The 20,121-nt window shown below is 30.5% G+C and overlaps 1 protein-coding gene across 1 annotated transcript in view; it reads right to left on the bottom strand.

Moving 5' to 3' along the window:
- Positions 1-20,121, bottom strand: part of LOC107449503 (uncharacterized) — a gene marked incomplete in the record, with an annotated part of 108,549 nt that overhangs the window by 8,547 nt on the left and 79,881 nt on the right. Inside the window, 6 exon segments of the mRNA XM_043052494.2 lie at positions 1,688-1,780; positions 1,856-2,041; positions 6,029-7,447; positions 15,039-15,227; positions 15,828-15,893; positions 16,085-16,270. Coding sequence (XP_042908428.2) covers positions 1,688-1,780; positions 1,856-2,041; positions 6,029-7,447; positions 15,039-15,227; positions 15,828-15,893; positions 16,085-16,270 — 2,139 coding nt within the window.

Here is a 20,121-nt window from a genome sequence, read left to right as displayed (position 1 = left end):
CTCACTTAAGGAGTATTGCATTCAAATTTGTATTAAAGCATATATAATCTTTGCAACCGTACATTTATCGACGAAATAAAATTGGGCGGTGATACCCGACATTCATGTGAGCGGGGCAAACCGGAATCCAATTTTTTTGTAAATTTGTAATTACTCGAACAATTTTTACATACAAACTTCTTTCTTTGTGCAAATTCAACTTAAGACTACATACTTTAATGCTGTATGTATAGAAAAAATGATTTTTTTAGTATTAGAATGAAGTTTAATCAGAAACATTCAACCAATTTTTCTTAATTTCATGACTACTGTATTCAACATATTTTCAAAACTATTGTTTACCATGTTACCAGCTACATAAATACTTGAAACTTTGAAAATAATCTTTTTTTAATATAACAATTAATGTCCGATGGCCCATTGACTTGAAAAAATATTCTATAGATATGAAATTGACTGTGGGCACTCTCCCGACTGTGGGTACCCGACTCTCCCCTATATCTAAATTTTATACTTCAATAATAACTCAATTCTGTGTTAAGAATTATGAAATGTAGTTATTTTCATTCTTAAAAAAATGTTCAAATATGTAATGCCCGATAAAAACTGCTGTAAATTTTGATTTAAAAAACAAACAAACAAAAAACTGGCCAAAAGTAAATCTGGTAAACAAATTACATTGTAAGGACTTTTTTTTTCTTTTCAAACCCTTAATGGTCCTGTAATTTTGAAGAAAACGATCATAAAAGCGTCCAGAAAATCGTGTGAAACTAAGTCTTTGTACAATATGTGTATTCATGTTTAAATTCTGGGTTAATCGCAAATATACATGTTTGATGAGTGCTGACATTTAGTTAATAATTTTGACAGGAGTGAGAAGGACAGGGTTAATGATGTAGGGTCACTTTTTTTTCTTATTTAAAGAGATACTCCATGCATTTCTTTATAGTAAAATATAGAAGCAAAAACATGAGATTTGATTAAAATATTGTATTTACAGTCACAGGCAAAGTCACAATAATGCTAAACAACAAGTAATAATCAAACTCTTGATTAAAAACAACATTTGACGAATGCGTAGATGGCGGTTTTATAATTAACCGCCTGCAGGATTTGATACATGATTTTCAAATGCATATGAAATGTGGATTTTTGTATTCAGTTGATGGAAATGTTTATTTGTTACTCATTGTTTGCCAGAAATGGCATGCGATTTTTAAACATACATAAAGCTTGGATTTCATGAAAAAGATTTCCAAAATTTAAGGAGATGACCAGTTTTGCAATTGAAATTTATGTGAGAATACTATTTTAGAATTTTGTTGCAAAATACTGTGTTCCTACGAGATTCTGCTATTTAATACTTAGTCTGTGTGAGATTCAGTCCTATGAAAATCTGTATGTATGTGATCCTGTTACCCAATACTTTGTCTGCATAAGATTTCATAGGAGATTCTGTTCCTTGATATTTTAAAACGAATTTCTGCTATTTCTTTTCTTTCAATCTTTATGCTTTTTGCACAAAGCAGATAGTTTAATAAAACACCAATTACAAATCAAGAGATAATAATATTTAAAATAAATCAAGAGATAATAATTTTTTTAAATATTATTGTATATTATGCACAATTGTCATGTCAGATTCTCAGGAGTTTACGGTTTTAGAGTTTATGCAAAAGATGTATACCTCTAATTGTTACTAAACTGAGAACATGGGCGTTAGGGGAGGAATTGATGGTAATTTTCTGACTAGGATGTTGATCAAAAGTAGAATTCTTACCTGAAAAAGTTTTTTTTTAAATCAGAGTTATGTTATTAATATCATTGATAATGTAATAAAAGACTATGTACAAACCACATGTAAAACGAGGGCAACAAAATCCTGGAACTTTTTCTGGTATACAGTCTTTGATTATAGGTGATGGGCATCTCTGCAATTGGCATAATTCTTGGCCATAAAAGCAGCGACATAATTCACAAGGGTCTGGTTTTGTAATCATTTCTCCATTCATGTAAATGCGTCCTTTTATAAAACAGAAGTCTAAAAATTGAAAATGTTTTTATGAGTTATCTGTGAACAACTGTTCTCTTCTGCCTAGACATACTGGTCTCTAGATAAAAAATGAAGAAAAATTATTGCAGAAGTGATTCAAGCCAGTATTTTAGAAATATGGTTTTGCAAAACTACTTTAAAATATTTTTTAGAGCTTTGCCAATTTTTATAATTATTATTCGTTACTTAGTTGGTATTTTAGAGAGGGTCTTTATCTTTCACAGCAATCAATTTTTTTTTAAAAATGTTACATTAAAAAATAATACAAATATTTTTAATGACTAAAGATTTTTTAATGTCTTATATCAATAAATTATCTAATATGGGACTTCATATAATACATATGAATCATGGTGGGCAATCAGCTGTGTATATAATAGAGAATCTAGTGATGGAAATCAAATAACTAACAATTTTCAACCGTACCAGTAGCATAAAAATTTCAAATCATATTATAAGTAGGGTATAAGCTCTGCAAAAATGTAGCCCCAAAAAAGCCATTAAAAATAGATACAGTACAGAACCCGTTATCCGGAAATCAGAAAACCAAAAAACCGGAACGAAATTCGATAAATTTTCCCGCCATTTAAAAAAATTTTTTTTTTTATCCTCATAAGATTTTAGGATTTTTCTTTCTTTTTTGAAAGATGTTTACCATACCATCATTTTGGAAATAATCATTAGTGTATTACTTCATCGTTTTTTCTTCTTTTTAAGATTATATCCAAAAAAAAATTTTTTTTTTTTTCAGTTTGGTTTAATATTAAAAAAACGGCTTTTTGTAGCGATGCAGAAAACCGGAAAAATCAGTTATCCGGAATAGCGATGGTCCCGATCATTCCGGATAATCGGTTCCCTACTGTATATGTTTTTAATTACTGAGAAATAAATAACTTATTGTTAAATACAATAATAAGAAATTGAAAAAAATTGCTGTTTAGCTCAATTACTTATGATTGACATTTTAATTAGATAGTTAAATTAAAGAAGCAAACTTGAAAAATCAATTTAAATTTGGTAATATAACTTTGAAAGAAACATTGGACAACAGAATAAAGAAGCTGCTATAAGTTAACCTAGCAATTTTTGCCATTTAAGTCATTTGTATTTTTAAATAAAGGAAGTTTCAAGAACTGGTACAGAGATCTTTAAGAGCTAGTACGGTGTACTGACCTAATTTCATCACTATTTTTATTTGAATATACTCTGGTTTGGTGCCTGATTTGTGTAGGTACAAAAAACACAGTTTGATCATTATGTTTCAATATGTTTTGTACCTTTGGCCTAAAATATTTTCCAGAGTAGCAAAATGAGCAAATATCTAACAAACCCTTCTTAGGTGCTTATGTAATGCTTGAAAAGTCCTTATATATAACCTATAGGCTAAATCAAAACAATTACTGTTAGTCTGGTGGTTTTACCAGTATAGAGACATTGTTGGTAAATATGCAATATTTCAAAAAATTTATAAAATTACTAAAAATTTGTGAAAGGTAAAATGTAATTGGTGAAAAGTCTAAGCATGCTTAAGGAATTCCCTGTTCCATATGGCATCAGACAGTTTTTTAGAAAGGACTTTGTAATAAACAAGAATTTAGAATATTAAATTTAGTAGAAAAAGTTTTATTTTACGTTTTAAAAATTTCATAAACAACTAAAGCATGACTAATATCCTTTTAAATTAGGCTTTTTATGTTCGACTTTTATAAAAAGGCAGAGCTATGCAATTTAATTATAATAAATGTACTTCCAATTAAACTCAAAACCAAATAAAGAAAGTTTTGTTTTTGCACTGCTTAAAATAGCTTTCAAAAGTTGAAAATGCCATTTGTCTTTGAAGATAAATACCATCACCAACTACGTATTTTTCGGCGAAAGCGCCGCTTCGTCGCAAGCGCCGCACATCGATAAAATTGAAATTTTTAAAAAAAAAGTTATTGTAAGCGCCGCTCCGGCGCAAGCGCCGCAATGGCGCTAAACCGGGCGCGTATTGACGAAACATACCGTAGATTGTAAAGGGGTTGGCGAAAATATCTATCGGCGTTGAAGGAGCGTCTCGCAAATCGCCAAACAGCTGTGTGCTTATGTTTTTGTTTTGTTTTCGGTATCACGTATCTATCATTCACCAAGTTATATATGAGTGTCACATTTCAGAGTTTCAAATAAGCTCGATCTTCATTAGATTCTTCTGCATTAAATGAAATATAAAGCGTATTTTTTCTGTTACAGCTCCGACATAATCGTTTGTATTTGTTAACATAATTGTGTTTATTAGCGTTTTTTAGAAGATCGTAATAAAACTAAGATAAAAAAAAATTATATATTATTACCTCCATATCCATATTACCACCATCTTCTGTATTTTCATAACTTTCATTAAATGTATACGCGTATTTCGAGTAGTGAACTTCTTTACCTACTCATCCACTTATTAAAATTAATAATTTCACAATAACTTCTTATCCTTAATAATGAAATGATTATTACAATAAAGTTTGTTTAATTAAAAGATTAAAAAAAATTATTGTTCAGCAGTGACTTTGCTACTAATTCTATATTCATTAATTAAACCTAATGGTTCTGCTCGATAACCATTTACATTTTTTTTAAAATTTTATTTAATTTTCAGGAATCATGGAATCAGGAAATTTTCAGGATCATGGAATTCCTTAAATATTTTTCGACGTAGAGGTTATTTAGCAATAATGCTAAAAGCTGAAATTTATAAATGTATAATATTTATAAATGTTGAAGAGAATTATTAGCAGCTATTTTGTACTAATTATTTTAGTTGAAATGTTCATTATACACAGTTTTATAAAAATAATCGTAAAATTCATTGAACGATGGATACATTGACATTTTAAAATGCAAGTAGAATTCAATAATCATTTCATTTTATAACTGTAAAACGGTAGATAAGTAACTTCGTTATCAAGTTTTACATGATACGAGAATATTATGCTATTGCTTTATAATGAAAGAACAACATTTTAAGTTCTAAACTTTTTGTGGAAAAGAAAAAAAAAACGAAATTTTTTTCCTGTCATCGGTGTTAGCGATTAGAGAGTGTTTTATCGTATAANAGATGGGCCAGTTTTAAATTCACCCCATCATAATCTACGATCGAAACTTGACTAAATTTATCGGTTTTTCTGAAATTAACAATGGAATTGAATTATAGTAATATTAGGGGCCCATATTGGAATTTCCGAAAGAGATCCAAAAATCGGCATTTCGTCAGTCCCGTGAGTGTCGGATTTAGGGTCCTATTACTTCCTTTTCTGTTCGCTCAAATTACAATTGCCGATGTTCTGCTGCAGATCGCGATACGGGCGAATATTTCGTCGACTTCGTTATTAATTTTTTTTTTAATAGTCTTTCTCTCAGAAAATTATTTCATCTTAAATAACTTTCCTTGAAAAATTTTATTGCTACTAAAAAATATTTCGTCGGAAGCGCCGCATGTAGGAAAAAAACAACTTTTTTTTCGAAAGCGCCGCGGCGCTTCCGCCGAAAAATACGGTAATAATGGAACTCCTATAGTAAGTATTTATTTTGTAGAGTTTTAAAATTTTAATTCAAAATGCTTTGTAAATAGTTTTTTGTTGAATTCTAAAGTTACTGTCTTTAAGAACTTTTTAAAAATATAAAACTTATATACAATAAGAGTTATGTCAATAAATGGAGATATTTCTGTATTGGTACCTATTTGCACTAACAATTGTCATGGTAAAGGGATTTTAAACTTGCCAAAATTTAAGAAAAAAAAATTGTGTAGAAGTTTGTGTGGGTGGTGGGTATGAGTTACACCTTTTGAGTTGGTCCCCTTCTGTGATGTATTTTTCAAAGTTTCTCATGGACTATTGTCCATGAGTCACCAAAACTAGGCTATTATTTTGGCGCATGTACCTAAGCAGAAATCTTGACTTATAAACAAATTAAAACGTTTCTAAATGTTGATATGGTACTTACCCGAAACCATATCTGGAAATCCTTGAGTATTTTCATGTGTTGCATTAAAACCTCGTACAGCATCTTCTGCAACAAATGGGATGAGTGCAAGAGTGCGGTTATGGATTCTTGGCTCTTTCTTTCGGTTGTGCGTGTCAGTTGAAGTATTTGTTTGTTCAGGTGCGATATCCGTGAATTTAGGATCCAAAAATATTACCCCATCACTCTTAATAGTCATATCCTTTCGTAGTTGACTGCCATCATCGACGGATAGAGGAGCTCCTAAATAAATTGATCCAACGTTTGTCAAATCTTCTCGACTTTCAGCTGCTATTGAAGTTACATCTCCTGACTTGTTATTTTGAGATGAAAATGTAAGTTTACTATTAATACGAGTTTGAGACTTAATACTTTCATCTAAAATTTCTTTGGATGAGTTTTGTCTATGACTAGATTCATTTGAATATTCCATACTATTTAGCACAGTTGTCTTAAGAATTTGTGATTCTATTGTATAATTATCCATCTTGGTTTCGTGCACAGAGTTGGTGAAATCTAAAGTAACATTGGTATCGTTAGAAATTATTGTACTGAATTGATAAGCCATGCTGGTACTCTTTGTTGGATACGAAGGAGAAGTTTTGTATTTGAAATCATTTTGAATTTGACCTAATTCTTTATTACTTTCTAAAACATTTATTGGGGCTCTTTGAAAATTATCAATTTTACTACTGAGTGGTTGGGTAAAACTGAACTGCATATTATCACTTGTACTATTATCATCTGTAGTTGTATAATCATCTGCTGTTGTTTTATAATAATCTGTAGTTGTTTCATTATCATCTGTAGTTGTATTATCATCTTTAGTTGTATTATTATCATCTGTTGTTGTATTATTATCATTTGTTGTTCCAATATTATGCATAGGTGTAGTATATTCTTTAACAGAAAATCTTTCTGGTTTTAAATTTGCTTCAATAATACTTGAAGGTTGTTTGGAGTTATTTCGTTTTAATTCAACGCTTTCAATCTCTAATTTCAATATATTTGGCTCATGTTTTGTGAAATACCTTTCCACAAGTTCTTTCATTGATATTGTGTGAATTTCTGGTATTCCAGTTGAAATTGATTTCAGTTGATTATTTTCTCCATATTTGAGTAATTTATCATATTCTCCTGACGCATTCAAGAGGGAAGAAGAGTCTAAATCTAGTGTTTTGTCATTTTCTCGGGCTGTATTTTCTTCTATTTGATGATGAGTTACATCTAATAAACTATAATCATCATCTAAGCGCCTATGAATAACATCGAAAAACAGTGTCTCATGGTCAAAAGTTGGATTTGTAGAATAATTATTCTTGAAGACATCAGAGTGTTTTATGGTTTTAATATCTTTAATATATGAAGTGTTCATTTTCATTTGAAGAGTTTCTTTTCCACCTATACAAAATTTGAATAAATAAAAACTTCATTATGATATGTATACAATATGTGTTGATGCAATGAAATAATTTAACTCATTTTAAATAATAACATACCACTGTGAATAATTTATTCTTCGCATTATTATAGTAAACTAATTTATCAATTAGAAAACATTTACTTTAACTGTCAACCCTAACCTAGTTTAGAGACATTTCACATTGTTTATGTATGAAATTTTAGAGTGTTTACTATTATGTCAGTTAAACCTTTAAAGGTAAACAATGATATAAGGTAATAATATAATTTAACAAAATATTTAAAATTGTTTCCTAAAATGTGGAAAGTAATTATTTTTTGATAAATTAGATACTTTATTGCATTAATATTTTAACATATAGGGTTTCAAATCGAGCACGGAAAGCCATTGCTGAACTTCAATAAGCTAAATTGCTCCTTAATCTTACTTTTACTTTATTATTTTCCACATCTCTAAAAATATTTAAGGGAATGATTTTACTCCAGAGCCGTTTTTAAGGATGGACCCTGGCCCAGGGCCCCCAGTTCTGATGGGTCTTGGAAGAATTTCTTTGATTTCCATAGTGCCTTTATATTGGGTCTCATTCAATAATAGTTTTTCTTTCTTACAACATTTAGATATTTATTATAAAAGGAAAAAAATTCCTTTAATCATCCTAAATGTTTCAAATAGCCTAATTGTTTAATTTACTTAATTATTGTATTTTATTTTGTTATTTTTCACATTAATCGTAAGAGAATCCGTGAACTAAGAATTTCTATATCAAATTTTCGTAGGATATTAAGAAAACATAAATCTTTGACGTTAGAGGTTAGCAAATGTTTTTTTGTAAATCAATTTTGGTTGCGGTTAGGGAAAACGTGAAAGGTTTGCGCAGTTTTTTATATATACATTGTGATTTTTTTGTTTATTTATTTAAATGGCGGGCCATTATTTAATTCCCTCTTTAACTGGCCTGTCTGCCAAAACTCTTGATTTGGTCTGTTCTGCATGAAATTGGGATAACAAATGTAATTTTATTTTTTAATTTTACTTACTGTCAATAGACAGAAACAACATGATTTTGTTTAATAGAGCATTGAAATCAAATGATCATCAGCGAAACAAATGTTTAAACATGAGAAAAAAAATTGTTTAAAACTCCTGTATGACCAAATTTTCCATGTTTCACTAATTATGAAATATATTTAATTTGTAATATTATATTTCGTGCACAAAATTAATTTATTTAGTTAGCTTATGATTTTATTGCTTAGTGATCATGTTTGTTTCTATTTTTAATTCCTTGATTTTTATTGTTATTATGTGTTTAAAGATAACGAGGCTTCTCAATTTTTCATTTAATAAGGCTTTTAAATTTCCAAATCAAAGTCGAAACAATTTCTTAAAATTGTAAATCGAAACTATATATGGAATTTTGACAGCTTTGTTTTTATTTTAAGCGTATGCATTTAATTTAATAAAATAAAAAAATGAAAAAAATATAAATAAATGACTGAATAAAATAAAAACTTCGTTGTCATATAATCTTTTAAACAATTTTAGTATTAATAAAATATTTAAAAATAAGCAAATTTTTAGTTTAAAAGGTATAAAATTTTTTTTATTTGTGTAAAAGGTAATTATGCTCCATCATTCGATCACGAGACTTTTTAATATCTGTTCCTAAGGATCATAATTCATTTTTATTTTATTTTATTGTAAAAATGATATATTTAATACTTTCATGTGATATGCTGCAGTTTAAAATACCCAAAAGATGACTGAAATTGTCAATTTAAAAAACAATTAATACTTCTGAACATGAATTTAAATAACTGCATGCGTTTTGTTTGGCTATCTCATTTTATATTATCGCAGTATTAAGAGCAGACAGTTGCTTGTGGGTGGATGATATAAGTAAGAGAAGCAAAAAAAAAAATTCAGTTAATGCCCTCAATATTATATTTTTAAACTTCTCGCAAAAATGTAGTAAAAAAATAATTGTCCCAAACAAATTAACAACAAATTAATATTAAGTAAGAACGAAACAAAAATGATATCGAAATATGCTGAATCACTAGTGAGACAGGTGGAATGAAAGACATCGAAACCAATTTGATTGAATAGTGAAACTAGAAGGTGTTTCTAAAATCCGGAAATCAATCAGGCTTCAATTTTTTTTTTTGTCACAAAATTTATCATGGGTAATTTGTTAGATTTCAATATGGGTTATATTATTTCTTTGATTAAACGTTAACAAATATTTGTCTTTTAAAAACTTTCATTCTGTAATAAAAATAACTATTCTATAATTGTAATTCTAAAACTAATTGCTAATTGATATAAAGTTTTAGTGTGTTCCATTGATATATTAAATGCCTTCTATCGGCGGAGCCCCGACATTACGATTAAAGTTTATTAAGGTAATTACGAACATTATAACCTAAAAACAGGCTATTTTTAAAATATTTAATTAGAAGAATGTAGATTTTTCATCGTTTTATCATTATCATTCTTAAATAAGGTTTTATATCCGACTGTTAAATTTGCAGTCATTGTGTTATATCTAGTCTAGTTTTGAATTTATTTTTGGTGCATACACATAAGCTGAAAATGATTAAGATAAGCCGAATTATTGTTATAATTTAATAACATTGTTAGTATAATTAAATAAAATTGTTGATCAATCTTAGGCTTAAGTGTTATAATTTAGAATTTCAATCACTGTTACAAATTTAAAAAAATATAACCAGTCAGCGTTATCATCTAAAAATGTTATAATTTAAATATTTATTTGTATTAATTTTATGGTTCCTTTTTTAACAAACATGTTGGAATATAGCTATTAACCTTATCCTTTAATAAAAATAATTGATTTTCATTCGATCGTATAGCACTTAGAATAATTTCTTAATAACGATAATTTTGCGTTGTGTAAGTCTAAATCAAAAATTTAATAATATAACTAGAATTATCAAAATAATTACATTGTGATTCTAATGTTAAAATAATTAGTAGCTTCATACCTTAATAACTAACATTTAACATCAGTTATTACTATTATCTAACGTACTTGTGCAGGCCATCTACGTGCCTCCAGATCAATTATCAATGTTAATCTGATTAGTTAAACAACAACTTGGACTAGAATTATAAGCTATGTTAATTGACATGATTAAACGAAATAATTATTCATTTAGAAGGATTTTAAATGATCTTTGAGAATTATGGCACCGGACTGCACGTGCACTAAAGTTATCTTTATCCAAAGAAACAGCATGAGACATAGCCAAAATTAAAGACTAATTTAACGTTTAAAACAAATATGTATTAAAACTTAATTTTTGATTACAATGCATTTGCACTTATACAAATATAGTGTCTTCGTTAAACAATAATTAAAACACATTATATATTCAAAAATTCGGTGCACCTTCAAAAATAATTTTCAAATGTTCTAACAGCTTAAATTATATTAATGAACATATCACACATTTAACAAATTTATAAATATTAGGCTGGGTTTAAAAAAAATTTATCACGCTCGTGATTAGAAATAGCGGAGCAATTAAATTTTTTAAGTATCTATTTCAAGTTAAAAATTTTAAGATTAACATAATTTCGACCTTTGTTGAATTTAAATCGCCTTACAAAGCAAATAAGAAAATTAGAATTTTCGGTTGATTAAAAGTTACTTATCTCCGATCCTAAACTCTGAAACAACCTATAAATATAAAATTTTTTAAGAGACTGACTAACGCGCTCTGCGTCGAAGATTCGAAAAAAGGAGGGAGAAAAACAGCGCCCTCTGGCAAATCGCTGATAGGCTCTCATACTATTACGTCACTCCTCTTCATCCATTTACCGCCTGCTAGGGAATAATCATTTGCGAAGGGACTTTAAAAAAAAAGGAAAATCGCTTGCACGCGACCCAGCCACCAGCCAATTGTACAAACAGATTAAAAACATTAAAAGAAAATATAAATACTTTTTACAATTCAAATGTTGGTTTGTGATGTCTCGATTTTTTTATTATTTTTTTTATTTTTATAAAAATTGATGTACCGATGGAAATTAATATATAACATTATGGTTTACTTCTAAATGAACTGAAAATACTTGTTATAAACGTTAAAAATGGTAATTTGGAAAGCATTTTTCAAGAATGTCAAGTATCCAAATGACTTAATTTATTAAATTTAAAAAAAAAATTTAAAAAATATCCGCAAGGCAGGTGTGTATATTTGGGGCTGATGATTATGAAATCTAACACAAAACTGTGAGATCGTGGGTTCTATTCCCGCTGATGACAGTTTGTAATTATTATTTCTTAATATTGAAAAATGTTTTTGTTATTTTTTTTAAGTATGCATGTTAAAAACTAATAATTTAACAATTATTTAAAAAACAAGAAGGCTCCGCTCCCTGTTCATTTTGCTCGCTAACCCTCGTGGTTGCTTCTGCATTCATTCATTGCAGGTTGAGAAGAAAAACGATTTATTTCCATTTTTTTCTGCAAAAATTACGATTGAATTACCATTTACATTTTGAAGATGACTAAATTCAGGCAAATCAATAAAATTGGTACCAATCAATAAAATTGGATAATTGGTACCTGCCGCAGAGTTATTACTCAATAAAGATGGACTCAAGGGATAGAGCATTCTCCTCCAAATGAGGTGCACCGAGTTCGAATACCAGTGCTGGCTGGTCGATATAAATTCCACACCCGGCTTTTGCCGACCACAGTGCTGACGTGAAATATCCTCAGTGGTAGGCGGATAATGGGTTAGAGTGCCTTTGCCGTTAGGCTAACCGTGGGAGGTACTCGTGTTCTTCCTCTCTATGCAACGCAAATGCGAGTTAGTTCCATCAAAACGTCCTCCACGAAGGCAAAAATTTCTTCCAATACTTGATCCTGGAGTTCTCTTTTATGATGGATTGGATTCAAAATTACAAGGCTACAAAGTTGAACATTAGTAGTCGTAAACTCGAAATTGGGTGGGCTGTTCAATGAGTGTTATAAAATAAACTAATAATTTGGTCACGATAGCTTGGTTGGTAGGGCTATGGACTCCTGTTCGTGAGAATGGGAGTTCGAATTCAGCCGGCCGAATAATACCCATACATAAAATTGTGACTGGTGCATGTTAAATCTGGGGTCATGAACTCCTCCAAGTTTTCATAACAATTCAATACCTCTGGGTTCTGATCCAGGAGTCTCCTTGTCTTCTGGATTGGTTTTGAAATTTCAAGGCTACGTAGTTAAACATTAGCTCAAATTTGAGTCAGTTTTTTAACGGCGATTATAAAAAAAACTAATAATCAAGCTGTATTTTCTTGTATTCCTTAACTGTATTTCCTTGTAGCTCCTTGCATACTTTCTACACACCTTCATAATTTAATGTTTCTAGCTGCAAAGCAAAATGTATGTCTTACAGGAAATTGATTTTCATGATGTGATAGAAGATTCGCTTCTCAAAAAGAGCGAAAAGTATTGTTATCTTAAATTTTCGATAAGAATAATGTATATAAGCTTTCATAATTAATTTATATGTTTTTAGTCTTAAAATAAAGTAATTTTTAAAAATTATTCAAAATTAAATTTTTTTTTCTCTAAATTTCTTCAGTAAGGGCCCCCAGATAATGACAGGCCCAGGGCCCCTATAAACATAAAAACGGCTCTGTTTAACTCGCAATTAAGAAATTCAGTTATCTAAACATATTTCTACGTAAAGTAAATGTTTCTTATTATTTATTTATATTTTATTTTTATTGTTTTATTTTTATTATTTTTCGTTTTATTTTTCTACATTATTTATTTTAATAATGATTGATAAATTTTCTGAACTAAAAGGTATGAAATTTTTTTACATTTTCTTAAACAATATGATTTTAAATGACAAAATCCAAACATTAAAATAAACCAATCAAATAATGTCCAAGCAGTAAAATTTCAGATATGCCTAGGTTTTTCAATAAAATTAAGATCTATCTTTAAATTTTAATTTCTCTAGAACTATTTTGTTTAAAAAATTCATTTTACAATGGTCTAAATTTTTAAGAAAGAAGAATTAATCCAACATGCAGAGTCCCACTAAGTCAGGTTAACCTGTTAGGGAATTGGAAAAAAAAAAAAAAAAAAGAATACATCAGTCGAGGAGCACTGCAATTTTTGGACAAAATCTGGAAAAAATCATACTAGAAAATAAACAATTTCAAAATATTTGCAATTCAGTAATAGTAAGTTTCTTAAAGTTAAGCTTCTTGTGTAAATTAATTTTGGTTCTTCATAATATATATGTATATATGAGGGCCAATTTCTGAATAATGTGACTCTATTACAGTCTGTCTCACAAATTTAAACACATAACGAAGTTTGATTATAGTAAACAATTGAAAAGTATCTGATGTAATAAGGGGAAAATTTTTAAATTGTTACTTAAATGAAGTGAATGTTATCAAGAAATATTCAGTAATTAAAGTTGATTTTATTATTTAATATTGTGATTTTTTTTATTAAAGTTTAAGCACTTTATGAATTTCTTAGTAAATGCCAGATTGGTTGATTAAGTGGCATAATTCCTGCAAAGTATGAAGACAGGCAGATTATTTCTAATCAATAGAGAATGCAAATATATCATTTTGAAAAAAAATTGCCACAAGCCATGCCTTTAACAACATCATTACCTGAGAAGAATGAACTGGCCTTTCGTGTGGCAATAAATGGTTATGTGTACTTTCAGTGATGAGAAAAGATGCAACTTAGATGGTTCTGATGGCTAGAACTCATATGAACATGACCTTAAAAAAGCCAAATAAATTTTTTAGCAGGCAGCAAGGAAACAATTCTCCAACGGTTTGGGGAGCATTTGGATTTCTAACATCTAAAAAGTATCAAGATACATTGAGGAAGCATACGCCTCCTTATCAAGATCTCTTTGGAAGAACCGATTATATATTTCAAAAAGGCAATGCCGTGATACATAATTCATGTTTGACAAAAAAATTGGATTTCTCAACAAAATTTTCAGATACTAAATTGGCCTGTTCTGAGTCCAGACCAAGATTCAATTGAGAACGTTTGTGGCATTTTTACCTGCCAAGTATATAGAAATAGTAAACAATATAGCACTGTTGAAGACCTCCAAGAATCTATTGAGAAAATATGGTATTCTTCCCCTGCCCAGAAGCACGCCAGAAGTTGATTAATTCAATAGAAAAACGTATATTTGATGTTAAGAATAATGGAAGATCAGTACCCTAGTAAGTGCTAAATGGCGTCATTTTAGCTCTTGAGTATTTTTTCTCAATCAAAATTTTCTCACATAATATATATATATATATACTTAGAAAAAGGGCACAGTTTTTTCAAATATGTCAGTTTTTGAGTAATTTCCTGGACAAGAAGTTAGAAATACTATTTTCGTCAACTAACAGTTTTTGGTAAATTATTTTGAATTTCATTAAGTACCTATTTTGGAGTTTCTTAGGATAAACAGAATTTTTTTTAACACTGCATGAATGAAGGAATGCTTTTTGAAGGGCAATCATAATTTACAACAATAATTCTAGAAGTAAAATTACCACAGCGATAAGAAACTGGGCAACAATGTCCGTCAGGAATGATAGGATGGCATCCATCTATTGGTGATGAGCATTGGATTTCATCACAAATTATTGTGGAGTCATTGCAATAGCAGTTATGACAAGCTTTATGACTGGCTATTACTTCACCTTGATAGTACACTTCGCCTTTTCTTATACAGTGACCTCCTGTCCAAGAAAAATAACAAGCATTATCTTATGTATTTATAAAGTAAAATCATTAGTTAAGTATGTTCTACTCGAACATAGCTTGAATTTAATGTCTCAAACTGGAATCCATAGTTTTGCATTGAATCATATTGTTTCTAATTAGTTGAAAAACATGTATTATGAAAAAAGTTCATAAAAAGTATGAAATAGGACATATTTTTCTCCTTCATTGTGAATCCTCACTAATTTTCATTAACAATTGTTAATGAAAATTAGTGAGGAGTTATTTATAAGGAGTTAGTTATATTAGCTTAAGTTATTATAGCATTGCTTCTTTCAAACTTTTTCCTCTTTTATTATTAATATAAGGATTTGTAAATCAAATTATTCTTTTTTTTCTTTCTTTTAAGTTAATTAATATGCCTTCCTTTGATGTACATTTTTATAAGCATGTTATAACAATTCTTTTGACTTTTTGTTAACCGTTTGTTTTTGTTTGTATTATAAAATATGTTTTTTAAAAAAGTTATTTATCTGAGTTCTGTGTTGTTTATTAATAAAGGCAAAAATAGTAAAACATTATTTCATTTAAAATATGAAACATGAAAATACACGTACCAGTAGTCTCACTTAAATCTGTCATCATTATACCGTTGGCTGTGTTGTTGTTTGAACCTTTTTGAGCTATAAAATTGATTAAATATTTACTATTAAGAAAAAGAAATAAAAGTAAAGTAATAATTTTAAGGAAAGATTTTGAAAAGAAGTAATGTGAGAAGAAATACCTTTCAAAATTTATGAAAATCCTCCACCAAGAAGAAAGCATAACATCCTTTTAAGGAGTAATAAAAATAAAATTTCTTTGGGAGATTTACCACAATCATATCTGGAAGGGCAGCATGAAAATTCTGTATCATAATGAGGAGTGCAACCTTCAATAACTAATTGACATTTTGGTTCAAGGCACGTTCTTTTTCCTCGTATGCAGAAGCAATATTCACAGAAAGAACTTGATAGCATTGCTGACCCATCTCCATAAAGTGTTCCATTCACGAGGCAGCCTTAAAAGGTGTTTTTTAATATGAATTTATGTAGAAAAACTAAAGAAATCTAAGTTTGCTATGATGAATTTAGTTTTTATGGGCTCTATATCAACTGAGTATAAAATATAAACATTGCAGAGACCATTAAAAGTTAGTGAAACCACTAACTATAAATTTTATATCCTTTTTAATAAAGTACAAAAGAATTCAAAAGTTTGATTTATTTTTAACAATTGCTACATTCTGAAAGGAACAAAGCTTAGCTTTAAATTACTTCTTCATATTATATGGCTGACTATGATATATTGAAAAGTTATGGTGAAAACTAACAAATAATGTAGACTCGTGACTTGTTTTATTTCATTAGTGTATTACAAAAATCTTTCAAACCATAATTGTTTTGTTCATGCTGGCTCGATATAAAATTTGATCCAATATCAACATTGAGGTATTGGTCAGATCTTGATTCTACCATTCAAAAAGAATTGCCAGTGACGAACTTGCAGATCATGGGGGCCTGGGACAATGCTTCTTGCCGACTGGAGGCAAAAACAAGATAATGACTTCAGCTCAGTTTATATACGCTAGAATGTTGGGAGTGTGGAATTTACTTCCCCTAAGGAGGGTAAAAAAGTTCGTCTAGCGATGGGTAAATGCCGGTACAAAGTTAACTTCTCTTTTCTAAACTCCTGTTTGTGAAAATTGCAACACCATGAAGGAACCGTCATAATTGAATGAAATTTAGTACACAGTTGAGTGGTACAAATAAATGATTAAACTTTCAAAGCAAACAAACAATAACAAGAGATCGAAATCAGTATTTTGTGTAGCCACCGCGCTCCGCAATAAGTGCTGCTACACGACGTGGCATGGAGTCAAGCAAACTTTGAATGTCTGTCAGAAGAAGAGAATTCCATACTGTTTGTATGCGTACCCAAAGTTCGTCTGTAGAAGCAACAGGACGAGGATTACGAGCGAGACGCCGACCAACGAAATCCCACACATGTTCAATCGGCGACATATCCGGGGAATACGCCGGCCAAGGAAGAAGTTGTACCTGTCGCGATGCAAGGAAGGATTGAACAGTCCTAGCAATATGAGGGCGGGCATTGTCCTGTTGAAATACAGCACCTGGCAAGGCTTGAAGGAAGGGAACAGCTTGGGGCTGTAGAACTTCACTGATGTACCGGTTGCTGTTCAGATTACCCACAATTCGTAGCAATTGAGATCGTCCATGATATGCAATGGCACCCCAGACCATAACTCAGGGTGTTCGTCCACTGTGGCGCTCGATAACGCTCTCCGGAAGATGCCGTTCACCGGCATAGCGTCTGACACGAATGCGGCCATCATGGTACCACAAATTGAAGCGAGATTCGTCAGAAAACACGACAATCAGCATACCAGTCCCTATGCTGGTTGGCCCATTGCAGCCGCAGGTGGCGAAGGTTTAGCGTGAGGGGGATCCTGTATAAAGGAGTCCTTGCTCGCAGTCCACGCAGCAGCAGACGTCTACGAATTGATAAAGCACACAATGAAACACCTGTAGCTATTGACCACCGTGCTGTTGTCTAGAGGGAGCCGTACTGTCCGTTAGCGCAACGCCGAACAGGCGTCTATCATCGCGAGCTGACGTGACATTTCGGGGTCCACTCCCGGATTTCCAAGCTGTCCGACACTCGTCCATTCACTACTTTCAAACACGCATCACTGTGCTGCTGTTACGCTGCACACAAACGGCTACTGCACGATAAGATAATCCAGCTTCACGAAGGCCGATGATTGTCCCCCGTTTAAACTCCGTAAGTTGTTGAAATCTCACTCTCTTTCGTCGAATAGGCATAAGTAATGACTAAACTAACATTTACCACTAGTAGATAACCATACTCCATACTCGCTTGGCTACAGCCGTCTATTTATTCTGATCCATCCGCCGTTCAGAGGGCGCTGCTCAGCATACGCATGCGCTACGGGTCTGAAATTCTAATCATTTGCATATCATGCTCTACTTTGCATTTCCTGAAAATTTCAGCTCACTCGCGTAAGTCCTTCATGGTGTTGCAATTTTCACAAACATGAGTTTCTGATGCATTTCACGTCTCTCAATGCCTTGTGAGTCCAGCGATTCTTCTGGATTTCTTTTATTGGCAAGACATGAAAAGTTTGTGTTTTTTTTTCTTCGCAGCAGAACAAGAAGAGTTAAAATAAAATTAAATTCAGATCGTTTGTAAAAGAAGTATTTGTCATTGAGAAATAATATGATGGCACAGTCCTTTCATAAAAAATCACAGCAGAACTCAGAGCTTACAAGATTGAAAATAATCCTCACCAGATATTAGTTCACGACTTCAAAAAAATTAAAACCCATCAGTGATGGCTCAAGATCTAGTGGTCAAGATCTTTTGATTTATGAGTAAATGAGCAGAATTTCAGGTGACAGGGATATTATAAACTCGGTCATAATGTCGGATTCAACCTCGTATCATTCCATAAATAATGCAACATCAAAAATTTGTGGAACCGAAATTCAAGTTTTCAGCTAATTCCTCAGATGTTTTTGTTAGGTTTTATTATTATTAAAAAATTATTCATCAGTAAAAGTTCAGGTGATTATTTTTAATGATTAATATTAAATACTGTTGACTAGAATTATTTTTATTCATTCTGAGAAATAGATTTTAAGCAACACGTTAAATTTAATATATATTGCAAATTTAGTTGGAACTACACTGTATATTTGCTAATTTCTTTAGTGGTTTCAGCAATTTTGTTAACCACTGCTTATCACAAATTATTTCGTTCACTAAAAAGGAATTTTTAAAAGAACAAATAGCAAACCTGTGTCAACTCTTAAATGTACTAAAGTGAATATTCTAATATCTCAGTTGCTGGACTTACCCCCTCCCCCATTTCTTAACAAAATTAACTTCAATATCAAAAATTGCGATCCTTTTCTTCTTTTCCCCCGGACATAAATATTGAGGAAAGGAAAAAGTTGATATCTTATACTTGTTCCGAACACGAATTAATATGTGTGTTAAATGTGCTAAATTTGGATGTTGAAAAAAGCCTGAATTAATTGATAGAATTTATCAATCGCTTATGAACTTTAAAGAGTCACAAGCTTTTAATACACAATTGAGCGAAGATTGTTCAGAAATGTAGATGTAAATTTAATTAATTCGAAATCTCCCCACCAGAGGGCTGATAATCAGTCTACATTGAACCATCAAGCAGTAAGCATTGGCTTGAATTAATTGCCTTCTAATGTATAACTTTATAATCTGAAGGGTTCCATCCTAATAATATGGAACTCGTTGTTTTGTTTAAATAAATATTTGTTTTATTGTTTTCGATATTGATTGCCCTCCCCTTCTTGTATATGGTGCAATTGGCCACGAAGTATTTTACGAACTAGAGGAATTTAAAGCAAGAGAAGATAAAGTGTTATTTTTAATTTCAAGGGCAAAATCGAAAATGACAGTTAAAGATACATGATCACTTCAAGGAGACAGCTAGTCTAATACTTTGTATGTGCAAAGTAAGCGTTTTTATATCTTTCTTTGTTGCAGAATTCGTTTTCGTTTTGAGGTTTTGATTATTGAAAATTTATTGTTTTTTATATTGCTAAGGGTGTGACTTTGTGTTAGACGCTCATTATGGCTGAAACAGATTATTTAGAGCGAATTAAAAGAAAAAGGTCTAGTGAACGAAGTTGTTTTACTAAGTTAATAAATAAAATTGATAAATTATTAACTGAGCAAAATGTTGAAACAAATGTATTAGATGAGAATCTTACTGTGTTAATTGAAAGGAATCAAAATTTAATAGCTTTGAATAAGGAAATTGAAATATAATTGATATTAATT

Source organism: Parasteatoda tepidariorum, chromosome X2 (genome assembly GCF_043381705.1).
Source record: "Parasteatoda tepidariorum isolate YZ-2023 chromosome X2, CAS_Ptep_4.0, whole genome shotgun sequence".
NCBI classification, from domain to species: domain Eukaryota; kingdom Metazoa; phylum Arthropoda; class Arachnida; order Araneae; family Theridiidae; genus Parasteatoda; species Parasteatoda tepidariorum.
This window is presented reverse-complemented; position numbering and strand designations above follow the sequence as displayed.